This window comes from Pogona vitticeps, chromosome 2, assembly GCF_051106095.1.
Source record: "Pogona vitticeps strain Pit_001003342236 chromosome 2, PviZW2.1, whole genome shotgun sequence".
Classification (NCBI taxonomy): domain Eukaryota; kingdom Metazoa; phylum Chordata; class Lepidosauria; order Squamata; family Agamidae; genus Pogona; species Pogona vitticeps.
Genome location: NC_135784.1, coordinates 153,919,428 through 153,939,653, shown reverse-complemented (window position 1 = coordinate 153,939,653; position 20,226 = coordinate 153,919,428). Strand labels below are relative to the sequence as shown.

The 20,226-nt window shown below is 39.6% G+C and overlaps 1 protein-coding gene across 3 annotated transcripts in view; it reads left to right on the top strand.

Annotated features, from left to right (window-relative positions):
- Positions 1-20,226, top strand: part of CA10 (carbonic anhydrase 10) — a 415,389-nt gene that overhangs the window by 375,243 nt on the left and 19,920 nt on the right. For all 3 annotated transcript variants that reach the window (XM_072990919.2, XM_020784041.3, XM_078384417.1), the window contains 2 exons: positions 14,207-14,302; positions 18,430-18,502. In XM_072990919.2, coding sequence (XP_072847020.1) covers positions 14,207-14,302; positions 18,430-18,502 — 169 coding nt within the window. The remainder of the gene's footprint in view (positions 1-14,206; positions 14,303-18,429; positions 18,503-20,226) is intronic.

Here is a 20,226-nt window from a genome sequence, read left to right as displayed (position 1 = left end):
GATTCTGGAAGTTGTTGTACAAAAGGTAAACTTTCCCATCTCTTTTACAAAGGGCGCACATTAGATTTTGAATAAGTGCCACCCTGGGGAAAAAGCAGATTTTTTAAAAATGGTGTCTTAAAAGATGTTCAGCAGGATGATGGGATTTGTATTCTTATAAATGCAAGCTGTCTGGCCATATGTGGGAAGATGCCAGAAGCTGCCTACCCTGACCAAGTTTATTGGCTTGTGACAGAAGCCAAGCACCAGAGACCCCTGCCATACATTTGGACAATGCTACCTGAGCCTGGAAGGCACCACAGTTCTGAAGAGGCAAGTTGCAGAGATTGAGTTCTTGTGCGCATTTATACAAGCCTTGTCTAAAACGGGTCTGTCCTGGACCTAAGCTCTCTCCTCCTTCTTGCCTTCCAGAACCTGGACTCTGGGGGAATTCCGGTGAAACTAATTAGACCCCCCCAAGCTGACAAGTAGTTTAAACTGTCACTTGGTCCTATAGGACAGGGGGTGGGGTGGGGTGGAGGCAGAGAGAACTGCTTCTATAACTTTAATAAAAATTAGTATGGGTCAAGGACTCTGAGCTCGAGCCCACAGAATTATAAACAGGGAACCCAGCTCTGCCAGAAAGGGGGCTGACAGGGTGCACACATACCCACAGATTGTCATGATCCACATTGTCAAAAGCTGATCTAGACACTGACCGAGAGCTGAAACAGCTTCCTCGGAATTAGATGGAAGATTTTTGGGTGAAGTGCAATACAGTGTATATCCAGCTCTATGCCTCTGAATGCTAATATTTCACAAACAAATTTTCAGGGGTTTAAGCCCATTAATCTGCTGCAGTAAAACTAAAGAAGAATCTTATGGCACTTTAAAGATGAACTAGTTGTAAATAGTGACTGCTGTGATGAAAGTTAGCCAGTAGATTTTTTAAAAAGTTTCATAATATTTGTTCCCAATATATCTTAGAGCTAATTAAGAGTTAGGTTCAATCTTTGAACCTGGATTATCTGAAATATGCAGAAAGAACTTTCACATTTTTAGTGTTTGTACTTTACTTCATTATTTTGTTAATTGGGTGAAATTTAACTAATCAAATATACAGACTTCCTTAGTTTCCTGTAAATTTGGTATTTAACATTGCAGGTTCTATTATCATATTTCATTTTAATCAAGAAAGTAACACCTGTGGATTAATCATAAAGCTAGATTCAGAGAAGTAAGAAGCACTGGAGATAATGTTGCAAATATATGTTGACTATTAGAGCATACAAGAAGAAAGTCAGTTTGTGCTATTTAGATAACAGTAAAGCCTTGACTGTGGGAATTGTGAACAGTTTTTTCTACATGCAACATTTTTTAAAAGTGTCTCCTGATTTGAGAATAAACGTGTATACTCTGTGTATTAGACTATTTATGTTATGCTATGTGTTGTCAACTGACTTACAATGGCACTAAGGGCTTTTAATGTAAGTGAAATATTTAAGGAATGGTGTTACCAGTTTCCTGGTGAGTTTCTATGGCTGAACAGGGATTTGAACTCAGGCCTCCTGAGCCCTAGTTCATTACTCTGTACTCTACACTACACTTGAGTATCCAAGCTATTTGTAGTGGTAGATAAACTGGAACGTGATTCAGGTTATCAGTCCAAGTGAATTTGATCTCCTCAAATTCCTAAGTGGAGTGAACCAATTTAACCTCTCAAATTAATTTGCTGACTAGAACTCACATGCCCCTCATGAACCACAGATCTCTAAACACTGAGACATTGTCTCAGCATATCAAAATACAGGTATGTGTGGGTGTGCTCATTAGGGGTGCCAAACTCCCAGCCTCTCACTATTGACAGAAAACACTGAGGGGAAAACAGTCTCTCTTTTCTCTACATAGTGAGACTTTTCTGTGCTTTTTCAGAAGCCTCGTGGAATTTCCTGGACATTTCTAGGGCTGCACAAGATTATGATTATGATTCCTGTGCAGAATGGCATTTTTCCTGGGCAGAGATCACCTGGAATGGGGCAGAAGAAGCACCAGCTATGCAGGATCACTACACTTCCTGTAGGAGAATGGCATCTTTCCTGTGTAATATTCACTAGAAAACCCATTAACTGTTAAGGATTTGGCAACTTCCTGTGCGGGATTCTCCTGGGAAAGGGCAAAAGAAATGCCACAATGTGTAGGATTATTCCAGTCACTGTACACACAAAAAGATATCTTATGCAGAATTCACCAGAAGGAGCATTAAATTGTACCAAATTTGGTAGTTAATTACAAGGAACAAGGTGAAAATTTGAATTACCATAATAATAAAAGAGAAATGGGGCCAGGCTCTTGTTTTCATAGGAAGCCAAAAAAAATTGCTGCTGCAGGGAAGGTCTTCAGCATGGCAAAACTTCAAAAATTATGAAAAATGAGAGAAGCTTTTGAGTGCTTGCCATATCACTAGCACAACAGGTGCATGTGTTTGGTGAGGAAATGTGCAGTTATTTCTAAAAGCAATTCTAAAAACATTTGGAATTAGAGCATTTTTTCAAAATCTTCAAAAGGAAATGGAATGATGGGTAAAAGCATGGAGCTATGCTAAAAGAACCTAAACTAAGAATAAAAATAATTTTAAAAAACTTCTCTTTCCTCAGTTCCTTCTTTTCCACCAACAGCATCTAGTCTTTCCTTTCTCTTTTTTTCTCCGTTTCTGGTGGCCCATTTATTTTAAAAATAGCCATTTTAATACTATGAATTACCACTACTCTAATGAAATAGGAGTTGTTACAATCCCCATCTGCTGAGTAGATTTAGAGTAGTTAACCTTTCATTATAAATGGCGTTTAAATCTACTTGCCATGAGATTTTAAGTCAATTTTATTATTAAAATTTCTAATGTATTTAATTAATTCAGCCGGGATCAACAACTGAAATGCACAGTGATTGATGGGAGGCCAGAATCCTGACAGCAAAAGTGGGTCATTGGGTGATCAAGTTTTAGCCACATTATTTGAAGCATAACTAATATGAGGATAATTACTTATAGCCAATACACAAATAACTCTGATAATATGATTGTATAATGCTGCATTCAGTATATTAACTCTTCCAACGTTAAGAAAGGATTAGAAGTTGTTGCTCACATTCAGTTTCTCTGACATTGATGTGTAGTTATAGTGCATGGTCAATAGCTGTTGTTAAATTATGCCACCAACAGGAAATGGAAAATGAAAAATTCAGAAGTGTTGATAAGATGGGAAACAACCCAACTAGACAGGACCTTGTACATTCCAAAATCCACCTCATGCTCGTTAACTATTGCTTCAGAATTGTTTGTTTGTTTGTTACATTTGTACACCAGCCATCTAGTAGAGGTCCATTATTCTGAATAGTTCACAACCAAAAAAGGGGATAACCCACCCATCCGACGCCAACTGAAAAATAATACACAAATATAGTCAGACTGACAGACAGATAGATAGATAAAAATTACAACAAGAATTCAGGAAGAAGAAACCCTAAACAAAATTCTGAGGCAAGAAACTGGTAGGAATAAGAACATTAAGGGGGTGAGTTTCCGCATCTGTATCACAGAATGTTGTGACAAATTACATATTCGTGCAGGGTACATAGGTTAGCTGGTTAATCCCAAAGTTGTTTTTGTTTTTAAGTTAAGGACCTGCAGGTTGATTGTACACTGTTCTGATTAACATGTTTTTCAACACAGTGATGTCATCTTTTGGTGGCTACTTCATCATGATGAACAGGTGTTCTTGTCTCCGGAACTGACACAACTTCTTGGCCTTATTCTGTAGAATCCAGATGATCTTTCTACCAAGCCACTGCACTCCCAGATGTCCTCTGATTTTTCTTGGTTTCACCTTTCAGTACAGCTGTTTGGACTAGCCAGAGCTGCTGCTGTTTACTGTCAATTTTCATTGATGCCTCAGAGAGTGCCAGTATTGCAGTAAAGACATGTGTTTTGTTTTACCTGTGCTTGGAATTTGAAGTCTTATCGAGTTTTACATGCACAAGGACCCACAAGGAGCCCAGACTACTGCCCTTGCTGCCCGTTGGCACCAGCTGTGGGTGGCTGGTGGCTAAATTCCCATGGGAATGAGCAAATAGGAAGAGTCAGATTTCCCAGACTGTCCTTTCCTTGCTGGACCTCATGCTGACCTTCCTTCACCTGAGACTGATGTTTTTAGGGTTGCTGATGTTACTTACTTCCTTCTCACATTTTCCTCTTGATCTTCCCTAGGAAGGAACTGAGGAGACATCATACCTTTGTCTAGTTGAGAGGTGAAGGGGCAGCTATGGCTTCCTGAGACTCCACATCATTCAGTCAGAACTAGGATTCATCAGATTTATTTGTTTGTTTGTTTGTTTGTTTGTTTGTTTGTTTATATCCCGCCCATCTGGTATATTCTACCAGTCTGGGTGGCTTACAGCATGACATATATACATTAAAATAGCGCAAGAGCATTACAATACAAACAATAACAGATACAGTGCAGAAATATAGTAAATAATAAATAGCAAAAAATAGAAGGGAGTCAAATGTTGACGGGAGGGAAGTCCTGGATGTACATCCATGTTTTTAATTGGCTTTTAAAAGTACCCAGCATGGGGGCCTCGCGAATCTCTGGAGGAAGGCTATTCCAAAGGCGAGGAGCCACCGCCGAGAAGGCCCAGTTTTGTGTCTTTTCTCTCCGGCCCTCCCTCAGCGTCAGGCTCCTCAGCCTCACCTCCTGACTCGCATGGGTGATCTGAGTAGATCTTGGTGGGAGCAGGCATTCCGCCAAGTATCGAGGTCCTAAACCGTTTAGGGCGTTATAGGTAAGCATTAGAACTTTGAAGTCAATGCGGAAACGGATGGGCAGCCAGTGCAGCATGGCCAGAATAGGAGAAATATGTTGGTGTTTTCTCACTCCAGTAAGGAGTCTGGCTGCTGCATTCTGCACACATCTTTCCTGTCTCAGCATTTCTTTAGTAACTTCCTTGTTTTCTTAGAATTAGAAGTGGGTGTGATTTCTTTCCAAACAGGGAAGGGTGTTCTGCTAATCCTTCCAATTTCAGGGGCTAAATCCACAAATTCACTCAGATGCTGCTGGCAGCCACCTGCTCTGCTGTTCTTGCAGTTGATTGCCCTACCTCTACCTCTTGCTTTGCTCTAAAAACTTTGCCACACTCGCTGAGCACCGAAGGCTCTAAATGAGCTTAGAGCAGGTTGCAGGAACAGGGTTTTTGTTTGCTATTGATAGGGATCATTTGGTGGAATGAAGGGAATGGCCAGAAGGACATTAAAAATGGCCACTAGGCAAGCAAAAAATGCTGGATAACTCAGTGGTTTAGATATCTGATGGCAGAATCAGAGGTTGGGAGTTCAATTCCCCACTGTGCCTCCTTGACAGAGGTGGGACTTGATTGGCCTTCCAGCTCTGCAGTTCTAAGATTGCTGTTGTTGTTATTGTTGTTGCTGTTGTTGTTATCAGATACATGCAGAATTAAACGACCTTTTTACCTGCCCGTTTGCCCTAGCAAATGCCTCACACTAGTATTAAAATGCAATCTTGGTTAATCTCGTAACTAGAAATATCAGAACCTCTCAGTTTTGACTTTGTTGCATTTCTTGAAGTCCTTCAATATTGCTGCCCCCTTTTTTATTCATATCAGATTGCAAGACTATGTTTTTTTAAGTCTATTTTTCTCCCATTGACAAAAGCATGTTTGTCCAATTTTTTTTTCCTCTTATACATATTTTTAACCATAAGCACCTTAAAAGGCACAAATGGCTGTATTGCATGAAAACACAGTGCAATCTTTGCAAATACATAGGTTTTGAGGCATGCTCTCCTTGTTTCACAGAAAATCTCATAAGGAGTGCTGTAAATACTTTCATTGAGAATCTCTTTCTTATTCTTACTCAGGTCATGTAGTTCCACCATCAGGTCTAGTAGCTCATACAAACATTCTTATAATTAACTTCACTAATGATGTTGCTCTCATAAATGCTGTTTTCAGGAGTGGACATCCACCCTTTATGGAGAGCTTGCTCTTATTACAGAAGTAGATGCTAAGCACTATCTTATGCTCTTCTTGGCTCATTATGTTTTTTAATCAAAACTCCCGTTTGTGTATCAACATCAGTATCTCCATCTCTGAGTGTTATTGGAAAGGGGGAGGAAAACCCAGAGGTGGTGACCTCATTCTCCCTGCATTTTTTTAACTTCTGAGTGAGTAAAAATCCAAGTCTTTGCTACATAGTCCCAAAATGTCAAGAAGGACATGGTCCTAAAGACTTAAGATTTTCCAAACATTCAGTAAAATCGAAGACTGATGGTTAATGAGTCTGTAACCCCTTGTCACCATATAGTGAGAAGACTTCATTAATTCTTTACAAGGCCTTTAAATGAAAGACCACAATAGGGTTGCATTAATGCTTCTTCCCACTCTGCTGGCTGTCAGATCTCCACAGATGATTTTATTGGCTTTGACATTTTTACTTCTTCTGTCTGAGTTAGTTTGTTTGCTAACTTAAAAAAATAACCTACTGTGCCAAATTGAAAAGAAGGTCAAATGGTATTTTTCTCCTCTGTTGGAATATATAAACTAGAAGAAAGTAAGACTCTACATCAACCATTTTGACTTTCCTATTAAAAATGTGGTACCTTAAGAGAATCTCTTCCCTTTCTGTCTTTCTCTTTCTCTTCCAATTAAATGGAAGTTTCACATGCCTCTGTTTACTACACTTTCTTGATAATCAGGCTCTTCTCATTTAGGGAATCAGCTTTTATAAAGCATTCAGCTGCTTAAACAGATGCTTTCAAGTGGTCTTCAATGTGGATTAGCTCTCCAGTCAGCATCCTCTACAGCAGTGGTTCCCAACGCAGATGTTCTTGGACTACAACTCCCAGAATCCTTGCCAGCACAGCTAGTGGTGAAGGCTTCTAGGAGTTTTACTCCAAGAACATCAGTGGACTCAATGTTGAGGATTGCAGGAGATTTGGGGCAGCACTCCCCTCTTGCAATTGCATGCCACAATGCAATCTGGCTGTGTGCTGCTTTATTACATGCCAAAAATATTGCTGCCTACACAAGTGCTTCAAGTCAATTTCAGCAAGTGAACTTCAACCAGGGCCAATTAGGAATCAGGGTGATACTTCAGTACACAGCTTTCCTTTGCCATAAGGCATGCTCCAGATGTTTCTGCATTCTCCACCCCCACTCTGCCAAACACATGCATACTTGAAGCAAAGATTAAGAAGAAGTGTGAACCTTTGAAGACCAAGGTCACTGAAGTTTTCCAACATGCAGTTTCAAGATGGCTTAAGCCTGACCTTCACTGATTTGATACAAGGCCCAGGCTGGTTTCCTGGAGTGGGGCATCCACTAGGGAATTTGTACACATTTCTCTTTTCTGTCCTTACATTTGATCATATAGTTCCACTGTTAGATCTAGTAATTCCTGAGCAAAAACTTCTCACATAAACATTGATATAATTAACTTTACTAATGATGTGGGTCATATAAATACTGCTTTGAGGAGTGGGCATCCATCCACTCTTTATTTAAGCTTGCTCTTATTTCACAGGATATGCATTTTGTGTGTATATTTTTGAAATATGTGTGTTTTTCTTGCATTCTATGGTTCTATGGTGAATTTTTCAGGAGTACACATTTTTCAGTTCTGCGTTTCTGAACACTTTTTTTTTTGTCTTGGATGAATTTTGTTGCAGGGTCATCAGTCAATAGATTCCTAAACACAAATTACATTTGGGCCTGCATCTGGTTTGGAGGATGCAAATTTATATAATTCTGCAAATGCAAAGATTTCTCAACTACAGGATTTCTCCCTGTGATAAATAGGATAGCTCACACAATATGTGCGCTATGGTTTTCTGTATGGAGAAAAGGAGCTAAAATAACAAGGTATTTAATTTACAGGGTGACCAGACATGGAAATGTTCTGCCCTATTTGGTCATTGTTGGTCATAATTCATCCCAAGTGATAGCAGGAGTTACTGGGTGTTAATGTTCACAGTAAAGTTCAACAATCTACATTTCTGAAATGCATCTCTTTGGTAGATATTTGAAATTCTTGCTTGAAACTGATGTCACTTATGCAGCTTGTTTTCTGGAATGATTTCATTCATGTAATTAGTCATAAACTCTTCCGGTGCAGAAATGAACAGCACAGCAAGCATAGAAGCACCATAGCAGTAAAGTGGAATTTTTTTAAAAAAAGAAGGCATTAGCAAAGATTTTAAAAGCTCTGGACAGCAAAGGTTTATCGCTTTCATTACCAAGACAACCATTACATTGTATAGACAGGAGGGGAAATGTTGAAACAAAACAGTTACTTCAGAAAAACAAATGCCCATCTGGACCAGCCTTGACTTTCATTGCTGCCTGACTGTGCAGTAGAGGAGCAGATGTAGATGGCTTGCTGTCTATTCTGCTTGGATGCAGAATTGGCATCCTGGAGGAGCTTTAAGTTCTCTTTTTTTTCTGATAATTGATTCCCCCACCACCACTAGTGTGTTGGTTGCTAATGTTTATTTGTAGTTTAGGGTGGGTGGCTTGTGTACTATGTGTCTGAATTTGTACGTAATGTCATGATGTTTCTAACCTGCCAAAGCATTTGTATTTCAATCACATTTGTATTCTACTTATCCCTCCTTCAAAAGCTCCCTCCTTTCACATCTTGTACAGAAAGAGAGACTGAGAGAGAGAGAGAGAGAGAGTCATGTGAAAAAAAAAACAATCTCTTTTGATTTTATGGGTTTTTGTATCAGGACATCATAAAAATATTTTGGTCCTTAGCAGGTCTGAAAATTAGGTAAATACAACTTCAGATGAACAATAACATAAGGCATATTACATTGTATCATGCTTTATTTTACAGAAATAAAGCCAAAATAGAGAAGCCCTGTGTGAAAAACTAAGTACACCCTTACTGCTTCCATAGGAATTAAGAGGCTAAATAGCAGCCAGGTATTGCTAACCAAATACCTTTTAATAATTGATCATCAGCAAGTGTGACCACCTCTATAAAAGAAAAAATTTGAGCAGTTCAGGAGCAGTCAGGTGTGTGCTTACACAACCCCAAGGAAGAAACATATCAGCAATGATTGTAGAGAAGCAATTGTTGCTGCCCCTCCATCTGGGAAGAGTTAGAAGGTTATTTCCACAGAATATAAAGTCCATCTTTAAATTCTGAGGAAGATTATTCACAAATAGAAAATATTCAAGACAGTTGCCAATTTTCCAAGGATTGGACGTCTAAGGTCAGACAGTGCAATGCTCAGAGAAATTGCAAGAAACACATCTCAGACTGTACAAGCTTCTGTTAGCATGTTAAATGTTAAAGTTCATGACAGTACAATTAGAACTTGTACAATTGAACAAGTATGGTTTGTTTGGAAAGGTTGCCATGGGAAAGGCTCACATCTCTAAAAAAGTACATGGGAGCACAGCTTTGGTTTGCAAAGTTGCACAAGACTTCTGGAACAATGTTCTTTGGACAGATGAAACCAAGGTGGAGATATGTGGCCATAATGCGCAGCACCACATTTGCTGAAAACCAAACACAGCATATCAGCACAAACTTCTCATACCATCTGTCAACCACAGTGGTTGAGAGTGATGATTTGGGCTTGCTTTGCAGCCACAGGACTTGGGCACCTTGCAATCATTGAGTTGACCATGAACCCCTCTGTATACCAAAGTATTCTAGAGTCTAATGTGAGGCCACCTGTCTGACAACTAAAGCTTTGCCAAAATTGGGTCATGCAACAGGACAGTGAGCCCAGGCACACCAGCAAATCTACAACAGAATGGCTGGGAAAGAAAAGAAAGTGTTTCAGTGGCCCAGAAAAGTCTAGACCTCAACCTGATTGAAATGCTGTGGGGGAACTTAAGAGTTGTGCATAAACAAATGCCCACAAACCTCAATGAACTGAAACAATGTTGTAAAGAAGACTGGGCCAAAATTCCTCCACTACAATGTGAGAGACTGATAAAGTCATACAGAAAACAATTACTTCAAGTTACTGCTGCTGAAGGTGGTTTTAAAAGCCTCCCTGGTAGTTGCAGCTTAGTCATAATTTGGAGCATGTGAATGTGTATGTGTTCATGCATACTAAGGAATGAAGGGGGAGTTCACATGGGAAGATTGTATGTGTGATGAAGGCACTCTGCATTTCTGAATTTGCAACTGCACTACTTTATGTGACATTGTAACATTCTTAGTGTTTGCTTGAACTCTTCGTCCATGACTTTCCAGAATGCTCTTAAAGTAGTGGTTCATGTGTTGGATGCCCACTACTACAACCTACATACAATCTCCTCTAAGGGCAAAGCTGGAATCTTAGCATCATTTGCACAGAGTGGCGCATCTACCTGAGTGAAGGAATCAGTGGCCATCTCCATTCCCTCAGTGGTTGGGATCCAAAAAACCTATTGCTATAAACAAAATTTGATACCCAATATGGTGTAGTGGATAGACTGGTGGATTAGGGCTCAGGAGGCCTGGGTTCAAATCCCCACACAGTCATGGAAACTCACTGGGATGTGGAACAGGTAAAGCCACTCCTTGAGTCTTATCACCTTGAAAGCGCATGAAGGCACACAACAAAGAATTAAGGCTGCTGCAGATATAGAAGCCCTGTGGAATTGCCATTTTTTACACGAGTGCAATTTTTACAAGATTGCCAGGCCTGTGCAGTCCTTAATAGGCCACAGGATGTTCCAAATGAGAGGACTCTTGAGGCACTCAAATGGAACCCTTCAACAATTGTGAATTATCCTAAGTATTCCATTCACCAGTCACATCAGCTTTGTCCTGTTTTCTTCTGCCCTGCTTCTCAAAACCTCTAGATGCCAGAGATTCTGCTCTGTTTTTTCTCCTTCTTTATAACTGTTGATGTAACAATGCAACTCAGATTGTTTGTTCTAGAAGATTCTAATAACTTTAACAAATAGATTTGTTCTTCAGTTGCCTAGACGTGTTCCATCCCTTTCAAGTTTTTTTTTTAAAATATTGTTGTATTTTCCACAGTCAATTACAGTAAATTGCTAAGTATATATAGATCTGCCTAAACGTCCACATGGAAACATTATCTACACATTTAGTCCCAGTCAAAATCTTCAAAGTATTGTTTGTATGTTCTAGCTTTTTCTTATTGGTGGTGGTAACAGCAGTTACTCCTTGTGTTGGGAGTACAGTAATCCTTTTATCAAATGACTTTACAGTGAAGAACTCAATTTACATATGACACCCTCTTTTTTACAGATTTACAGGTTTTAACCCTCATGTGCTAAAATGGAACATTTTAGTTCTCCTGAGACATTTTGAAAAATGGATATTGTACTACATCTACATTGTATATCATTGTCTCCTATACAGTGGTAACATTTTCCTCAAATTTCAGATATCTACCAAGTACAATTTTTTTCCTATAAAAAACAAAACCATAATTATTCGCCAAATATACTGGCTTTTTCCCATTTGGCTTCCAAGTCAATAGACAAAAAATTTTGGCCAGAATTGTGATATGTATGTCCAACATTGTAAGAGTATTGATATAAACCTCAGTGGTGAATTGCCACTACTTTAGAATTTAATGGTTGCCTTTTCTGCCACACACCAGTCACATGACTTAGTACGTGATAAGGCTTGCAAGTGCCAATTTGCCATTGAAACTTATGCTCATAGAGTTATGGCAGCCCAATTAATCACTTGTATTCTGAGACTAAAAAGGTTCCGCGCCATTTTTTTAAAAAACAGTTGAACCATAAGGCTTCGGAGCACAACCGACATGTTTTGTTGTCCAGGAGATTGGTCCGATTTGGGGAAATCAAAATTTCTTTAACTGAGGGGACACTATAATTTACTAGGATAAAGAACTACATTACAAACCAAGACATACACATTTAATTTTATCTAATGTTGACTAGAATGCTATTTATTATGCCTGCCAGCCAAACACCATTTCTATTACTTTTGGCAATGAACTGCCACAAGTTATTTATTATTTATTTTATTTAAAATATTTTTACCATCCTTTCTCCTTAAAAAGGACTCAAAGCAACTCATATCATTAAAAGACAATATTTAAAGCTAAAAACGGTAAGTGTGCAAATATGTGAAAGGGTCAAATACCACACTACACCACATTAACAAAAACAACACCAGAACCAGTAACACACAACAAACCAGTCACTCAGAGAAAGCTTGCCTGAAGAGAAAGGTCTGCTTGCAGAAGGACAACAAAAATGAGACCTCTCTGACCTCTTGTGGGAAGGAGTACCAATGACTGGGAGCAGCAACAGAGAAGGCCCTCTCCTGTATCCCCATCAAAGGCCCTTGGAAGGTGGTAGGACTGAGAAGAAGACCTCTCCTGATGAGCTTAACACCCAAGCAGGTTCATAAAGGAAGATGGAGTCCTTGAGATAGCTTGGGCACAAGCCATTTAGGGTTTTATAGATTGGAACAAGAAATCATTATTGATATTTCCTACTGCTCGTTAAGTCATACAAATACCATTTTCTAGTTCTGAATGTTGAGGGGAGACACGGTTAGTGTTCCACATATAAACACTCCTTTGGACACAGGGCATTTTTTTACCATGCAATATGCTGGAATTCTCATTACAATCGGAAATTTCCCACAAAAAAATCACACAATGCAATATTGTTTGTCCTGTTGCATGAGGGATTTAAAAAAATAGAATTTGATGAGTAAACACAAGATAGTGGCTTTATTATGAATGCTGATTTTAAGGCTAAATGGATAAGAACTCATGGTTCAGGGGTTCAGCTGGTCAAAATTTCCCCTCCCTTCATCATGGTTGCTTTTAATAGCCTACAGTTTTTGATGCCTGTCCAAAGTGTGTTGGTTATTTTGTGAAATGTTTTTCCATGGTCTAGGTTTATGCAGTATTACTCCACAAATAGACTTTATGCCCATATACATTGATGGGCCAGATGTGAACCTTGGTCCCTTTTTTCCCCCACCCACAGCTGTTCTAAGATCTGCTGGAATGACGTTTGCCATAGTCACTGGCTTAGGCACTTAAAGGATGGGTCTTGCCTAAGACATGGTTTCTTTGTTACCCACCACAGCAGTTTTCTCATCTAGTGAAAATCATAACTAATCAGCTACCTAAATCCAGGTCCTCTCAGCTGTGTATATATATATATATATAGATCTGCCTATGCATCAACACTTACGCCTGAATTTTTATGCTCTCCATAGTGGCACAGCCCTGAACATTTCTAGGGGCATATCTGTTTGAAATGGCATGATGAGCTCTGCACCACTGTCTACACATGGCTACATGGTTGTTTCAAGTCTCCATCATTTGCAGTTTACAAACAACAGAAGCCCTCTTTCCACGCATTAGGGCAAAAATGTGAAAAGCTGTAACCCTCCAAATGTCATTAGACAGCAGCTGGCATCAGCCCTAGCCAGCTAATGGTGAGGAACACTGAGAACTGCAGCTCAGCAGCATCTGGTCCAAGGGACAAATGTCTCCTGTTAGACTCTCCTGGGTGCCTGTAGCCTTTCAGTGCTTAAAGGGAGAATGGGAAGGTTTCACCTCCTTTTTTAATATAGCAGACAAAGCAAGTAAATATTCCTGAAGGAGGGCAGAGACCACTGCATTTCACATATAAGTTGTGTAGCTCTTGTTGCTACGTAATGTTTTGAAGACAGTAACTTCAGTTATTTCGTCTTGAGGAGTAGTTTTTTCTGAATCTTGACTAAATGTGATGCAGATATGTAGGACTTTGCAGTATCCATTTCTTTCTCTCAGCGTTGTTCAAAAGATCCACCTCCAACCATCCCTCGCTGGAGCTTGGGATGCCAAACAACAGGCATATCCCTTGATTATTACAGCAAAGTAGCTGTTGTAGCAGCAGGAGAATGGTGCTGACCTCTGCAGTTCATTTTGCATCTTAATGTGCTAAATTCACTTTTCGACAATAGAGAGCAGAAACAATTGGTGCAGTGCCAGTACAAGCCAGATGGACACCATGATTATTAAAATTATGTGGGCAGCAAAACCTCCAGGAAAAAAACTGCTGTTATGAAATTTACAAGCTTGGTAGAGATCACATTGCAAACAAATCTGCATTGATAAAGGTGGTATTTGTTTTTTTGGAAGAAAGCAGTGGACTTGATTCTCCAGTATTTAATTTTGATTTTCCCCTCTGTCCTTAGGTTCAACTAATCCACTATAACCATGAATTATATACAAATGTTACAGAAGCTGCAAAAAGTCCCAATGGCTTGGTGGTAGTTTCTATATTTATGAAAGTAAGTACGGTATAATTTCTTAAAACACTGAATTTTGTTTCCTTAAGAAAATGTTACGTAATTGGGAATATTGGTGGTTGCCTGTGCTCAGGTGCTGCTCAGTATTTAAGGACAGCACCATCATAGCTTGATAACATCCTTGCCAAACCTGGTCCTTCCCAGCTGTGTGGCACTGTTTGGTTCAAGCAGGAGGGCCTGTCCCAAAATTTAGGGTTGATGTGCCAGCCCCTGCACAGACAACAAACCACCCCTGGATGCAGACAAGGGCATTTGGGAAAAACCAGATGTGGAGAGCTTGGGAAGGATCCTGCTGTAAAATGCTATTAAAATGGAAAGCCATCACTCTGGCTCCCTCCTCAGTGGGAAACTCAGTTACTGTTAAAGTCGCTTTCTGTCCTTTAAAAAGCTAACAGATTTTCTTCTTGAAGTTCTGCAGATGCTTTTAGAACACCAATTGGTTTCTTCTTTTCATACCTCTTATACCACTTGATCCTCATCTTCTTCCTCTCTTTTTAAACAATGATTCTTTAGTAGTTTGTGGATAACACCAAGATTCAGCTTGCACAGATAATGAGTTATCCTCTGGGCCCATAAGGGCTCCAATGTGGAATTAAGGATGGAGCACCATCCATAAATGCAAACGTTTTCTATCTAAACAAACGTTCTGATTTTTTTTAAAAAGAATTTCAATATAATTAAATCCAACAGGTGAACAACCATGTGAATAATTGGGAAGAAAATAGTGGAACTCATTATAGGGAGTCCCTGCTGCTTACATTCCTCCTTCCTTATATGCTGCTTAAAATACAGTAGGGCCCCAGTATCTGCAGGGGATTGGTTCCAAGCTGCTGCCACATCGCAGAAGTGGAAAAGAGTGGTTGTAGAAGTGCTATAGAAAGCATAGTCTCTGGTTCCTTCTAGTGGCCAGTTCTGATAATATACACTGGAAACACATATTTTTGGAGGGTTTTATTTAATATCTTCAGACAACAGAGAAGTGAAACTGATCTTGCGGATATCACAGTCCTGCTGTAATTTTAAAGATGCTAACCTTTCAGTACATGTAAAGAATCAACCAAATGTCCTTTTTATATGTAAATAGCTCTGATTTCAGTGGCTGAGAGCAGTCACCCTTATACTATGATAAATCTCTCCCTATGAAGAAATGGGTTCTTCCTAAGCCTTCCTGGAGTATGAGGAGGTTTGCCCACTGAAGAGCTCAGAGAAGTTACTTTTTTCACTGCCGTTCTCAGAATCCCTAAGCCAGCAGGACCGAGAAGGTAGGAGTTCACTATTCCCATCTGCCCCTTCTTATCTCCAGCCTTTTTATGCCCAGCATGGGTTGTCAGATTTTGATCCACTGCACTTAGTGAAAAGTGGCCCGTGTGCTGGGTGTTTTGGCAGTGTGAGGGATGGAGGAGGGCCAAACAAATTCTGGCTACTGCAAATTTCAACTAGTTGGCACTAGATCATATTTTCAGACCCAGTAGCGTAGTAACTCAGACCTCACATTGCAAATAAGTGATGATTAATAATAATCGCAGCGACAACAACTCAGATTATCAGTCCTTATTGCCTTATCCTTGTATGCCATCAAGAGGATCTATCTCTTCATTCTTCTCATCTGCAAAAACCGCCCGTGATTTTACTGTGGTCTTTGACTGTTCCTTACATTTGTGAGGTTATTTTCTTCTCTTGCACAGTGTAAAATAATAAGCAAGGCAATAAAGCAGTACAGTAATAAAGCAGTACGTAGAGCAACAAAAACAAAGCAAAAATGTCTGCTTTATTTGATGTACTTTGGTCAGCCTTAGATGAGTTATTCACATCTTGCTTAACAATAAGCAAGTACTAAAGTACTCTCTGTGTTTACCAAGATCTTAACAAAGCCCTTTGACTTGTCTGCCAGGAGGCAAGGAATCACACAAGGCTCCCAGATTCCTCATCCAAAACTGCCTAAATGGAGTGGTATGGAGAATGTAGCAATTATTTTTTCATAAGCCCAGTAACAAGAATTTTTTCTTATGTAGCCTCCCTCTCTTTCACATCAAACAATGCTTTTATCTAGTTGCCTTTGGGTTTCCAACAAGAATAAGTACGGATAAGCAAAGGGGTCATTGTTTCCTTTGCTTAGAAAACCTCTGCAGGGTAATGTTTGAATGTTCCCCCATTGCACAACAACAGCAGCTCATGGAATAGAAGCAGTGTCTCCACTCCACCCTGACAGGTACTTGAGGATGAAATAAGATTCCAGATTCTGTTCAGTCTTCGCCCTGCTCTCCTGCAAACAGTGTACTGTGTTCCTTCAGAGATGGGGAGCCAGAAAACTAGTCCAATAAGACAGGCAGGATTTGCTGCTCCCTGAATTCTGAAGATTAGCTCAGCAGAGGGAGCCTCTTTTAAAAAAATCTGAATGCCTCTTCCAATATACCAGTTACTGTTTTATCATGTGACCCAAACTCAAGAATCGAAAAGTCAAATGTTGATTAATTGTAATCAGATTTTGGTCAGCATTGCTCCTGCTTTGTTTGCTGGGCTCATGCGCACGATATGAAAACTTAACTAAGCATCAGATCAGATTCTAATGGCCTTGTTTCCAATCATAATGTCTGCACTTTGGTGTGTAAGATACAGGAAGACCAATAGCGTTCTGTCCTGCCTCTCAATAAGCAGGGTTTCACATGTAAAACACTGAGCTCTGCCACTGAGCTACAGTCTCCTCAAAAGGAGAGAAAGATGCGGCTCGGTGTGATTACTTTAGACTAGTGGTTCCCAATCTGGCGTACCCATATCCCCAAGGGTACAAACCAGGACATTTAGAGATGGGAGGGGATTGAATAATGGTGGGGAAAGGCGGATAGTTCAACTGTATAAAACAAGATAAAAATAAAAAGTTGTGAAAATAATTGAATGCAGAGTGGGTTTTCTTCATTATTTAACTTCAAGAAAAGCCCTGTTCCCTCACTCTCTTATTTTGGTGAATTCTGGGGAGACCCTCCATAAACAATGTGTTGCGACCACAGTACTATAGTGTGCAGGCTCAGTGGTGTGCCCCTCAGAGACTCAGCTTTCACTCTCCTTCACTTTGCAAACATTTGAATGCTGTTGCGCCAGTACTTGGGGGAGGGGCAACTCAGTCAGTCCTGTGAGGAGTGCTCAGTGGGTGAGTTCTTCTGAGTCTTCCTTGATGTATTTACTTTATTTCATTCTATCTTTTGAGTTTCGAATGTAGATATATCTGCGCTGTCTGTTCATGTTTTTCCATTGCTTTTTAAACCCATTGTTGAGTTATTTGTTTACAGTTACAACATATACATTTGAAAGAAAAGCAACCATATTAATTACAAACAAGTTGCTAATATGAAAGTTACAATTTATGGAAATAGGATGTCAAGAGGTACAAGTGAAAAAAAAGGTTATAGACTATTGGGTATCTTTTGGGCAGCCAGCTTGTGAGAAGCACCATTGGAGGCATAGTGTTGGATTCACATGCCACATATGGCTGTACAGGAGTATTTTAACACATTTTTCAGCATGCTCATTCTAAGAGCTTGGCAATAGGACTCCTAGAAGCTCTTAGCCAGTATGGCCACAGGCCATTTGGGAAGTTCTAGTCCAAAAACGCTACTTTGTCAAGCTCTGCTCATTTAGCATTCCCAGTGCCTGCAAGTCACTCAGCACTCATACATAACTTATAATAATGCCTCTTTGTTCTATACAACAGATGTTGGATCATGGATCAGGTATGGACAGTCTTGTCCAAATGGACAAGTGAGCATGTTGACTATACAACATAGTCTTGCCAGACTGTGGCTTGTACCCCTGAATACCACACCCCACATGATTCAGGTTTGCAGAAGACTAGGATGATAACACAGATACATACTATAAACTGAGGATTCAAAACATAGGTCTCTTCTGTTTCCATCAAACCTTACTATTTGTAAGAGACCCTCAGTGAAACACACGTCAGCAGCAACTTCATGGGGGGGCTGTAGCTGCCTTCCTTCCAGCTGAAATTCTGTATTTGGTTTTCTACTCTGCTGTGTCCACCCCCACAAGAAATAGGTGCACTTTCCTAAGACATTTGTGACTAGTCTTTTGACAGTGAATTCTTTCCCTCACAGGTATCTGAATCATCAAATGCATTTCTAAATCGTATGCTTAACAGGGACACCATAACAAGAATAACGTATAAAAGTAAGTTTCTTCTTTACTCTGCATGGAAACAGCTATGGAAGCAGAGTGGGAAATGTGTGCAGTTCAGGGTATCTCACATAGCATCCAATACATAAGATGTTATGAGTTGGATTTCTTAAAGTGCCTACAAACTTGTTTATTGTGTGTGTTTGCCTTGAATCAACTGGTCAAGAGAGAATTCACAGGATATGTTCAAGAGTAGACCTTTGGTCTAGATGGGCGGGATAGAAATCCAATAAATAAATAAATAAAATAAGTTTCTCCAGACTAGGGGAAGAGGAAGGAATCAATTAAATATTCATTTTATTGAAAACGATCAAATTTTTCAGCCTAAACCTATGAATGTTGTTAACAGTAGTTACAACCACAATTAATTCCTGAGAGCAGATGCTGTAAAAAATTGTGTGTGAGGTAGTCTTGTTTTTTTAAAGGCAATATAAGTTCCAGTAAGCCTGTATTTGTCTTAATCCTTCTCAAAAAATACCCTATTTCCTGGACCCCTTTCTTGAATATGCTGTTTCTTCTGCTGGATTTCATTGTGCTTAGCCTGCTGTGATATGCAGATTGGCAAATTTTGGCTAGGATTCCATGGCAGATGGATGCCTAGAACCTCAGTTGACAGCCAAGTTGCTGAATGAATCTCTGTGTCTAAGACTTTATGATTGTCATTATATGCCAAAAAAGGGGGAAGGGGATTTGTATATAGTCTGTGGTGGCAGCAGGGAAGGGGGCACCATAGCAACAGGGACAGGAGCACAGGTACATTTGAAGACCCTCCTCAAATAGTGGAATGTCTCATGCTGCCCCCATCCAACTCATGCAGAAGAGCTAGTAGACTTGTGTCTCATCTGATCTAATAACCAATCAAAACAATTTGGAAAATACTTGAACCAAGAGCTCCAGTGTGACCAAGTAATTGGAACTGAAACATAAGCATTAGAATGCAGTTACAGTTGTCAAAGATAGGGCTGCTGTATGTGAGAGTTACTTTTCTGCAGTAGCAACTATTGATTGGGAGCATTTTCAAGACAAAGAGACAACGCAAAAAAAGTTATTGAAAGGAATTTTGCAGTTGTCTCAGATGATCGACGATTCTGTCTTTGCTAGAGGGAAATCTAATTTTTGTCTCCTGTGTTAGAAGAATTTCTGTGCTGCCTTTAAACAGCTGGGCTTCTATAAATCCATGCTTGGGTGCTTTTTTGTAACTGTCTTGGTTAGTTTCATTTTTAGGACTATAACAAGTGTCATTCACTTAACCGTTGGTTGCATTAAAGAGCATGAAACAGATTCAAAATCAGGAAGATTTACGTAATACAGTAATTGAAGTGGTTGCTTTGAATGCATTACAAGAGATGTGGCATCAGGAAGAAAGATGAGGAGGCTTTGAAGAGTTAAGGGCCATCTTGGAATTACACAGTGGGTTTTAGATGAGTGCTTCATTCTTTTTCCTGCAAATCTACACAATCTCTAATACACAAACACACACACACGCATACACAGATATTAAATGAATGCATTCAAATAGCTATGAAAGCCGTAGGAACTATTATTCCTTTAAAGTTCAACTTTTAAAAGCTGGGAGCTGAAGGCTTCAAGATTCTAAGTTTATCTTTTTAAGTATCTGTGTTGCGTCAGCAGGAAAAAACTCATGGAGTCTTATAGGAAACCAGTACATTATAAGAAAAGTGTGTTCAGACTATTGAGACTGCAGTCCTATAAACCAA